General features: G+C 37.6%; 1 protein-coding gene across 4 annotated transcripts in view; it reads left to right on the forward strand.

Moving 5' to 3' along the window:
• LOC150094462 (hemocytin-like) overlaps positions 1 to 12,194 on the forward strand; it is a 2,636,009-nt gene that overhangs the window by 1,668,041 nt on the left and 955,774 nt on the right. For all 4 annotated transcript variants that reach the window (XM_090412206.1, XM_090412207.1, XM_090412208.1 and 1 more), the window contains one exon: positions 9,397 to 9,672. In XM_090412206.1, the coding sequence (XP_090268332.1) occupies positions 9,397 to 9,672 (276 nt within the window). The remainder of the gene's footprint in view (positions 1 to 9,396; positions 9,673 to 12,194) is intronic.

Here is a 12,194-nt window from a genome sequence, read left to right on the forward strand (position 1 = left end):
AGAGAGAGAGCAAACATAATAAGGAACTTGGAATAGACACTTGGAATAGAGAGGGGAGGAAGCAGATCCTTAGGAGAGCAGAGAAGGGAAGCCAGCTTCAAATGAGGTTTGAAAGCAGTGCAGTGATTAGATTTATTCAAAGTTCTGGCTATTTTTTCTGAAGTGCCTCAGATATTGGGAATAATAATGGCATTACTGTAATCTTTATGTTGAGATGGATGTGAGGGGATGGAAGAGACAGATAATTTGTAGATACATGCAAGTAGTTACATACATAAACTTTCCTACCATTCCCATTCTCAACAATATGGTATCATCAAACCCTTGTCAACAGAGCCTCCAACCATTGTTCCATCCAGGCTTCCCTTACAGCGGAACTTGTTTATTTGGCAAACCTCTTGTTCACTTAATGCCAAAATTATGTACAAATTAATATCTTTCCCCCCTCACATCTGTCTCAACATAAAGACTACAGTAATGCCATCACTATTCCCTATATCCAGGGCACTTCAGAAAAAATAGCCAGAACTTTGAAGAAATATAATCTCTGCACTCCTTTCAAAATCTTATTTGAAGCTGGCTTCCCTTCTCCACTCGCCAAAGAATCAGCTTCCTCCTCCTCTCTTCCAGGTGTTTACAATATTATTTGTTCTTGCAAATTGTCATATCAGGGTCAGATATGCTAACATCTGCCTAGAAGAACACAATAAAAAATACATCTGTCCCTGCAACTATGGTCAGTCATACCTAGCAGACTATGCTTTGGATACCTTATGGAATCAGATGGAAGAAAACCACCATGCTCCATTACAGCAAATAGAAACTTGAAAGACTTTTTTTTTTTTTTTAATCTGCAGCAGCAGACCAGCCTAATCTTAATAAATATGCTTGCATTAAACTTTCCAAAATCTGAACCGTGCGGAAAGGCTTATGTGTTCATTACACATGTTGATTGGATTTTAACTGTGTAAATGCAAACACAGATTGATACGAAAATTACTATTTATTGACTTCATTGCTAATATTTTACTGGTAGTCAGTCCAGCATCTTCAGAGCACACAAACAAAGTTTGTTACAGTAGCGAGACAACTTCAATCCGGTGGAATAGTGGGGCTAGTATGAGCAGTTGTAGCATGCAACACAAAGACTAAAGTCCTAATTAGGCACCATCTAAGTTGAAAAAAAAAAAAAAAAAGAGAGAGAAAGCAGGTATTAATTTGGTTTTAGGATAACTGTCTCCCAAATCTTTGGTATATTTATACAGCCATACTTGTTGAGATCTGGAGTATGTTTCAAGGCTTCTGTTGATTCCAGGAACAACCTCTCTATCCAGCATGGTCTGCTAGACCCGACTTGCCATATTGAAAGTGTCAGATATATTTTTTTGTGTTCACTGAGGTGGATGTCCACAGTTCTTGTCTGTCCATAGTAGGCTCAATGAAATGAACAGGGCACTTCATAGACTCCCGGATGTGATAAAGGAGAGAATCTGTCCTTAGGTGAATGGATGAGGGTTGCCAACTTCACATAAGGTTTAAATACGGTGTGTAGTTGGTGTTTGTTAAGCACTCTGGATATCTTTTCAGATGTGCCTATGTATGGGATGGTGACAGTTTTGTTGTAGTCTTCTGTGGTAGACAGTGGGGGGGGGATTTTTGGGGAGCATTATGGGGATAATAGCCATTGGTCAGGAAGGTGTGATGTAGGTGAGAAAGTTTAGCAGTGAGAGCAATGTAATTGGAACAAATTGCTCTAGCTCTATGGGTTAGTGTTTTTAAGATACCAAATTTCTAGTTTCATTGTAAAGTGGATTTTTGGGTGCTGACTATTTATTATTATTATTAATATCCAAGACCCCATGGAGTCAAAGACTCATCCAGGAGGTCCTTTTATCAAACACATAGCTCATCATACCATGCTGTAAACACTCTCAAATTCTCAGCAGACACCACACTCTCAGGCAAGACATTCCAATCATTCACAACCCTGCATGAAAAAAACCTGCTTCTCACTCCCCTACTCACACCCTCCTTATACAGCTACCAGGGATGACCTCTGGTTCTTCCCTGGTCTCCAACTATTTTCTGTAGAACCTCACCAGCATTGATCCTATAACAACCCCTTAATAACTTGTAGGTCTCTATCATATCTCCCCTCTTTCTCCTGTCCACCAGACTCTGCAAATTACATTTTCTGAATCTTTCCTCATACTCAACATTCCAGAGGTTAGAAACTACCTATGTCAGTCGCCTTTGGACCCTTTCCAACATCTCTTCATCCTTCTGAAAACTAGGTGTCCAAATCTGGGTGCAACAGTCTATGTGTGGACTAATCAAAGCCTTATACAATGGAACAAGAATCTCGATACTTCTGCAAGTCAGTGTCCTCCACATCATTTTCAGAAGCCATTGTGTTGTCTTCACAATTTTGACTATGTGTCCCCTAAATTTCAGATCCTTATTTCCTCCACCTCTGACAATATATCCTCACCAAGCATAAATTCTGCATCCCATTTTTGCTTTCCAAATTTTAAAACCTTACATTTTTCAACATTGAACTCACATCCCCATTCCCGTGCCCAATCACTCAATTTATTCAAGTCTTCTTGTAAGGCCACAACATCCTCTGTACTCTTCATAGTTCCTCCCAACTTTGCATCATCTGCAAACAACTGAATATCTCCATCCAAATCTTCACCAATTTAGATGCTTTAAAGATGTATTCAATGTGTTTGGGCTATGTGACCAAATAGCAAACACATCATTAATATAGCATAGCCAGAGACTAGGTTTGAGAGTGGCTGTATTGATAGCTAGCTTTTCCAGATGTTCTATGTAGAAGTTGGCTGGGGGGAGAGAAAGGGGGGGATCCCATAACTGTCCTATCTAGTTGTTTGTATATTTTCCCTTTCCATGTAAAATAACCTGCCTGTACTGTGAATTTAAATAGCTGAAATATATCAGGGGAAAATTGTGAATTTAGTAAATGAAGGGTTTCAGTTAATGCTACATTCGTGAATAGTGAGGTGATATCAAAACTCACCATTAAGTCTGAACTTTTTAAGGTGTGATTTTCTCAAATACTTTTTAGATGGATACAAGAGAATATGAAAGCAAAATGCATGCACTTCTCCAAGACTTGTCAACATACCAAATTATAGATCAGGATCCCACCAACTCAAAAGAATAAAGTATGCAAATTATTGAACAAAGTCACTTCTTGGCCTAAAGAAACAATCAACAAACTCAATCCCTTCCACATTAAAACACCCAGGATATATATATAGAGCTCCAAAAAATTTACAAACGAGGTACATCTCTACACCCTATTGTAGATAGTATAAACAGTCCTACATATAAACTTGCTAAACATTTGGCCAAACACTAGTGACTTTCACAAACAATTCTCCATCTTTTGTTAAAAATTCTATCCACTTAAAAAGTATTTTTGAAAACCATACCTTAAAAAGTTCAGACTTAATGGTGAGTTTTGATATCTCCTCACTATTTACGAACGTACCACTAACTGAAACCCTTCATTTACTAAATTCACAATTTGCCTCTTACACATTTCAGCTATTTAAATTCACAGTACAGGCAGGTTATTTTACACGGAAAGGTAAAATATACAAACAATTAAATGGGTCAGCTATGGGATCCCCCTCTTTCTCCCCCCCCCCCAACCAACTCCTACATGGAACATCTGGAAAAGCTAGCTATCAATACAGCCATTCTCAAACCTAGTCATTGGCTATGCGATGTTACTCATACTAGTCCCACTGTTACACCAGATTGTGGTTGTCTTGTGACTGTAACAAGTGTTCAGAGCACACAACTTTGTTTGTTTGCTCTGAAGGTGCTGGATGGAATACCAGTGAAAAATTAGCAATTAAGTCAATAAATGGTTATTTTCTTATCAATCTGTTTTGCATCTATACCATTAAAGTCCAATCAACGCATTTCCAAAATCTGGGAAATTTTAATTCTTAAGCCTCCCACCCAACATCTAAGGCCAGCCAACAGCACTCATAGGGGACTTTTGTCTTTATTTATTATTATTATTATTATTATTATTCAGGCCCCCATGGAGTCAAAAGACTCATTGTGGGAGGTCCTTTCTAAGAAACACAAGTCTATCAAGACTCGTCAAGGAAGGTCCCTCCTAGGAAACACAAAGTCTATCATACCACTCCTCAAACGCATTGACTGTTCTCAATCTCACCACTCCATCAGGCAATGCATTCCATTTTTCAAACCACCCTCCATGCAAAGAAACCACTCCTCATCCTCTTTCTCACAGTTTCCTTTCATAACTTGTCATGACTCCTTCCCGCTGTTCAGCCAAGCGAAGGAACTCCCCAGTGTCAACCCTGTAACCACCTCTCAACAGTTTAAAAGTCTCTATCATATCGCCTCTCCTTCTTCTATCCACCAAACTCTGCAGTCCACACTCTCTCAGCCAATCCATATAACTAACATTGTACAGTCCTGATACCATCTTTGTTATCTGCCTTTGTACTCTTTCCAAAGTTAATTTATCCCCTTCAAATCCTGGGGACCAGATCTGTGATCAGAGTCTTATACAACAGAATGATAACCATTTTATCTCTATAGGTCAGTGTCCTTCTCATTATTGCAGCAATCCTCTGTGTTACCTTCACTATCTTTGCAATATGTCCCCTAAATTTCAGTTCTCTATCAATCATCAACCCCAGATCTCTGATCTCCCTTACTTCCTCCAGTCTAACTCCTCCCATCGATGTGTCCCAAACCTCAAGACCTTACATTTTGCTGCATTAAACTGACATCCCCATTCATTTACCCATCTGTCTAGCTTATTCAAATCCTCTCGCAGGGCTACCACATCTGCACTATTACTAATAACCCTTCCCAGCTTCACATCAAATGCAAACAATTGAATATCCCCTTGCAATCCACGGACAAGTCATTGATATAAAGGTTAAACAATATAGGTCCCAGCACTGAGCCATGTGGAACACCACTTGTAACCTTCTGCTTCTTTGATACTGCTCCACCATACACAACTCTCTGATACCTATCAGACAGCCAATCCTGAATCCAGTTGACCAATCTGACATCCAGACCCATGTGCTGCAGCTTGAATATCAGATTATCATGTGGCACCCTGTCAAATGCCTTTCCTAAGTCTAGGAAAATGGCGGTATATGCCATTCCCTCATCTAATGCTCTTGTAACTTTATCATAAAAGGCTAGCATATTGCCAAAACAAGAGCACCCCTTCACAAATCCATGTTGACTCTCATAGATAACATTACCCTCATCTGCCCAGTGCTGTATACGGTCCCTCATTACTTTCTCCAAGATCTTACTAACTATTGATGACACACAAACTGGCCTATAATAGACAGTTCTAGTCTTCTACAACCCTTATGCAATGGCACTATCTTACCTTCCTTCCATTCCATGGGCACCTTTCCTGATGCCAGACTTTCATTGAAAAGACAGGTCATAGGCACTGTCAGTTCCCTAGCACATTCTCTCAAAACTCGTGGTGAAATACCGTCCAGTCCCACTGCTTTACTAACATCCAGAGTACTCAGTATTTGGAACACACTCTCCTCCTGCACCTCTAAACCTCGAACTTACCCTGTCCCTCTAGTATTGAAACCTACTTCTCCATGATGAAATACTCCAATAAAGTGTTCATTGAACAAATGCACTATGTCCTCCTGATCAGTCACTGTATTCCCATTTTTATCCAACAATGTCATTCTTCAACAGTCATTTCTCCTCCTACTGGCCACATAGCTAAAAAAATTCCTTAGGATTTTCCTTCGATCTAAGAGCCAATCTTTTCTCATATTCCAGTTTTTCCTTCCTTACCTTACTTGTCACTCTCCTGGTTCGTCTCATATATTCTTCATGCATCTTCTCTTCACCTGTCTCCTTATATCTCTTCCATTGCCTCGATATATCATTTAAACTTTTTAAACTTCCTTTAATTGCAATCTGAGAGGTCGCACTGCTTTTGTTCTGCTCTCCCATCTTGTATCACTTACAGGCTTTAGTGTCAATTTAGGAATATTGCTTTTTGGTATATCCCATCTATAAGAGAATGCAGAGAAAAAGTATACAATTCTTGGATAATGTTAAAAAAATCAACTGTTTCAAATGTTTTTGGCAGCATGATTTACTACAAGATTTAAAGAATGTGATGGACAATGTACAAAAAAGGCTCTAGGATTTATATTCCTAATTTTGTTCTGCAAACCATTATGCTTGCCATGCATATTGGCCCTATTATCATACCCTTGTCCATGTATTGTCCATGCAAATCAATAATTCTTGAATTGCAATGTCAGAAGTGTCAACATTTACAATTCTTTCTACAAATGATATCTTTTCAATGTGACTGGCATCTGGAGTGCAGTCGAGAATTATAGAAAAATATTTCGCCTTTTTACAAATTCTTTAATTTTTTATTTAATGCCGTTGCTAAAACATATGTAATTTCGTTTTGAAAAGAATGGCCTAAGTAATGGGGTATACGATTTCTAGAATTTCAGATTCCGTTATATTGTTTACATGCTGTGAAATAATAGGGTCAAATTTTGCCAACATTTCTACAGTCTTTAAAAAAATTTCCATTATTTGCTTCATATAATTTATTGTTTGTACCTCTGAAAGCCAAACACTGCCCTGCTAAAAACTGTACAATTGCAACGATTCTTTTGATGATGGCTTGCCATTGCCTTTTTTCAGATTCAAAATATCGTTGCTGTTCTTTATCAATTGTGCAATTGTTGTCAAGGCATGTTTTTAATTTATACTACTTTTTACAATTTTGCATATGTTCTACACTTGTTTCATGTCGTGATAAATTAGTGGCCAAATGTCACCAATCTGAAAACCCCTGACTATCTGTTAATTTGTTTTTCTTTAAAGCAAACAGCTTACAACAAAAGTAAAATACACTATTGGATTTTTCAGAATAGATTAACCAAGTTCTTTGACTTTTTCACCATTAGGTAAGAGTCTTACAAACTGTGATGTGAAAAATGATTTTTCATTGTTATCTTTAATAAAGTTTATATTTTGAGGTGTTACACGTCCCTTATGAATCATGAGTTCTAATAACCGATTATTAACAATAGATGACCAGGTACAAGGATCCCCTGAATTACATTCTGTCGTGAATTCAGCACAATTACCAGAAGGCCTGTGTAGAAATCAAGCTGTGGGGATAATTTGCGATTTCGGCATTGACTCTTCCTCCTGGCACAGTTCTTAACTAAATTTAAACTTTTCATTTGATTTTTCACATTCCACTTTGATTTCGCCCTTACTGCCTGGAAAAGATTCTGAAGTGATTGATGTTGTTGAGTTATCTTCATCTAACTTTACATATTTCAGTATGGATCCATGTAATTTTTCCTTTTCCTTATCACTTTCATTCTTTCTTTTGTGATAAAAAGCACCAGACAGACATTTGGTTTTCCTATCCAACATATCTAAAGATATAATAAAAAACATTAATAATAATGGTAATAATAATAATAAGCACAAATTATTTTTTCTCTTTTTGAATGAATAAATAAATGTTGTAATGACCCAAACTGACTTGAGCCTTTCTGTACAGATTCCGAAAAAACTACGATCTGTCCGTCAGTCTGTCTGAAAGACAGTGGTATATTTTATAACAGGTACTAGAAAAAAAAACAAAAAATTGTAATTCCATTGTTTTCCCAATTACTTATTTTTAGTAGCAAAAAACTAGGCCAAAACTATGGTTTGCTTGAATGAACATTCCTTGTTGAGTGAGGTTTTTAAAGAGATAGCGAATGAAACCCAAAGAAGATATTTCAAAGTTAGTACTGCTATAAGTTTTAACAATGTTACGTTCTTCCTATTTCATAGCCAATATTTTAAAATTAACTATAGGCTATATCGAATTTATTCCATCAGCCACCCTAGAGATTTGGTTGCCTACGTGCATGCACTCCCTGCACACCTATTAGAACTGGCCCTGAGCAGAACCTTTAATGGCTGCTGCTGCTGCTGCCAGGAACATCATCATTATAAGACATCCAGAACACATGTTCTGTAATGTACAGGACTCTGTTTCTATTTTTAAAAATAAATATATATATATACTGATCCCATACACTAGAGGGTCAAACAACCTATAAGCCCATCAGTACATGTGTGGGATGCAGATGAGGACTGAGACAGAAATTTATTGAGTTGTTTTTGAAGAGCTGCAGGTTGTTGTTTGGGATACTTCATGAGGAACACTCTTCCAAACATGCCCCAGGAAAACAGCTGAAGGATGATACTAATAAGATACAGAAAGTCACTAAAGAATTAAATCTCATCCTCAATGGGCAATTTAGATTCCAAACAACTCCAATGGATAGCAAGTTCTCAGAGGTATAGAAAACATCATCATAGGGTTCAACTGGAAGCATCCCCCAGGGATAGTCTTCCTGGACTTTACCAAAGCACTCAATAAAATATGCCACAATTTGCTTCTTTTCAAACTCTTGCAGTCCAAATTCCCACTGGGACTGGTGAAACTTACCAAATCCTCCCTCAGCAATTGCAAAATCTGAGTGGAGCTGCAAGGAATTTGATTGCCTGAAAGCAAAATCACAGCAGGTATACCCTGATTCCATGATTCTTTGACCCATCTACAACCGATTTAACATTCAGTATATGATAGGAACCCTAACACGAAAACAACCTTAAGAGAAGAGGATGTTAGAGATTTATTCTACTTAATTTATTCCACTTATTGTTCCGTGTGTTTTTTGTGTGTTATTACAATGTTAACATTGTATTACTGATGATGTCTCTTTGACTGAAACAAAATAAATATTGAAATCAATTAAACTTGTTTAATTATTTCTTTTTGTGCTGTAAATTATTCCATTAAAGTGCAGCATGAAAGTCTGATGTGGAGACTTGTTGATGAGTGGAATGTCTTGTGGATGCTAAGAGTGTAAATGAAAATAAGGTTAAATTTTGATAGCTATGTTGCAGATTTATTGAGACCTCTCTTACTACATCTGTTTACTCTTCAGTGGTTATTTCATATTTTTTCATAATCCAATTCTCTGCTTTTCTTTATTATAGCCAAAATTATGCTATTAAAAAAATGGTAAAAGCAAATAAAAATATATTAATTTCATAGAATTATATTGCTGTGTAATTTAATTTTAATAACAAAAAAAAAAAAAACCTCAGAGGAAAATTTTGTTAGAATGCATACATTTATCCAGTTTAATCTCCGGTTTCATTATTTATAAACAGATCACTGATAAATAAGAAATTTGTGCATGTGCGTGCATGCGTGTAACTATTCTTGGAATATGTTTCGTAATTTATTTTAACAACTGTGTTTTCATTTTTCAGAAATATGTATTGAGTATGGCCCATGGATAAGTCTGTCTGAGCCTAGTCCATTTAATTTAGGAGATGAGGAACCTATAGATAAAATAATATTTGCCTCTGGCAGGTGCACAAATGCTGTCCGTATCCAGTGTCGTGAAATAATTACAGGACATGATTACCATCTTTCTGGTCAAAATGTCACATGTGATCTTACAAATGGCCTCTTCTGTCAAAACATAGACCAGTCATCTGGTTATTGTTACAACTATGAAGTCAGAATTGGTTGCTGGATATGTGGTAAGTAATAAATCAACAAAATCTCTTTCATATTCATTAGATTCAAATATATACACCATATACCTTGACGATGTATGGCGATTCCATTATTAAAGGTGTGGTGAATGAGAGGGTCCACAAGTCTATTTCACAGGAGGGAGGATGAACAAAGTGATTGATGCTTTGGATGTGAGAAATATTGAGCAAAACTGCTAGTGATAAGTACAGAAACCAGTGATTTGGTTGGAGAGAAGGAGAATTGCAAGATTGCGTATCAAGAGATTATTGAGGAGAGTGAAAGAGAAGAATGGGTTTGTACAGAAGTGATAGACTGCATTTAAATATATTTAGTATGAATCAACTGGAGAGACTTGCTGGATGGGAGTATGAGTAATACGAACAAAAATCAGAGCAAACGAGAGGAGATGTAAAAGATCTAAAGAGTGAAACTGGTAAGACGAGTGCCACTGAATGGAGAGAGTAGTAGTGGTAGTATGATAGAAATGCAATTTTGGACAGGGAAATGAAATGCACTTAATGTAGGGTGATGAAAAAGATGATGTTCAAAAATGTAACAATTATAGACCAATTACTCTTCTTTACCACTCTTACGAAATTTTGTAAAAATAATGCAGACTCATCTACATAACATTTACAAACAACTAACATAATAATAATAAGAAGCTGGCTTTAGTCTGGCCAAAATTGCATCAGACAAGGGTTAAGACCATAATTGCTGTTTTGTGGATTTTAAACAAGCATTTGATTCCATCAATACAGGAAAACATTCAGATATTAACAAAGAAAACATAGACTTTCTAACATTAAGATTTGTTTCAAATTACCATCAAAATATAAGTGCAGTAATTCAGTATTTTCATCCAAGAACTCATTAAAAAGCATTGTCCTCAACAAAAGGTGTAAAAGTCAATGGAACACCAATCACACATCATATTATTATTATTATTATTATTATTATTATTATCCAGGCCTCCATGGAGACAAAAGCCTCATCGTGGGAGGTCGTTTTTAGGAAACACAAAGTTCATTATACCACTCCTTAAACCCATTGACTGTTCCCGCACCATTCACTCTCTCAGGCAATGCATTCCAAGGTTCAACCACCCTCCACACAAAGAAACCATTCCTTACCCTCTTGCACACAGTCTCCTTTCGTAACTTCCAGGGATGGCTCCTTGTCATTGCTCCTTCCTGCCTTTCCACCATGTGAAAGAACACTCCAATGTCTACCCTGTAACTTCCTCTCAACAGTTCAACAGTTTAAAAGTTTTGATCATATCACCTCTCCTTCTATCCACCAAACTCTGCAGTCCACATTCCCTCAGTTGATCCTCATAACTCATACAGTCCTGAAACCATCTTTGTTATCTGCCTCTGTACCCTTTCCACAGTCAATTTATTCCCTTCAAATCCTGGGGACCAAATCTGAGAAAAATAGTCTAAGTGTGGTCTGATCAGGGTCTGATCTTATATATTTCTGCAGGCCAGCATCCTTCTCAGTATTGTGGCAATCCTCTGAGTTACCCTCACCACCTTTGCAATATGCTCCCTGAATTTCAGTTTTCTATCAGTCATCACCGCCAGATCTCTTAACTCCCCTCTCTCCTCCAGTACAGCTCCTCCAATCGAGTATGCATCCTCCCATCCCCATTCCATTTTGCTGCATTGAACCGACATCCCCATTCATTTACCAATCTGTCTAGTTTATTCAAATCCTCTTGCAGGGCTGCCACATCTGCACCATTACTGATAACCCTTCCCAGCTTCCCATCATCCGCAAACAACTGAATGTTCCCTTGCAATCCATTGACAATATTATTGATATAAAGGTTGAACAATACAGGTCCCAGTACTGAGCCCTGTGGAACCCCACTTGTAACCTTCTACTTCCTTGATATTGCACCACCATACATAACTCTCTGATGCCTATCAGTCAGCCAATCCTGAATCATTGTATTTGACTAACCAGACATTTAAACCCATGTGCTGCAACTTAAATATCAGCTTATCATGCGGCACCCTGTCAAATGTCTTTGCAAAATCCAAAAAAATGGCAGTATATGCCTTTCGCTCATCAACTGCTCTTGTCACTTTATTATAAAAGGCAACCATATTACTAATGCAAGAGTGCCCCTTAACAAATCCATGTTGATTCTCACAGATATCATTACCCTCATCTGCCCAAAGCTGTATATAGTCCCTCACTAATTTCTCCAAGACCTTGGCCTAGAATTAGACACTTCCAGTCTGCTACTGTCCTTATGCAATGGCACTATCTTACTTTCCTTCCATTCCCTGGGTACCTTTCCTACAGCCAGACTTATTGAAAATCCAGGTTAACGGAGCTGTAAGTTCTTTAGCACATTCTCACAAAACCTGTGGTGAAATACCATCCAGTCCAATAGCTTTACTGGTATCCAGAGTACTCGGTATTTGGAACACACTCCCCTCTTGCACCTCTAAACCCTGAACATGCCCTATCCCTCTAGTATCAAAACCTCCTCCAGAATGAAATACTCCAA

Source organism: Typopeltis vanoorti, chromosome 22 (assembly GCF_054136105.1).
Source record: "Typopeltis vanoorti isolate ZY-2024b chromosome 22, IOZ_Tvanoo_1.0, whole genome shotgun sequence".
NCBI lineage: Eukaryota > Metazoa > Arthropoda > Arachnida > Uropygi > Thelyphonidae > Typopeltis > Typopeltis vanoorti.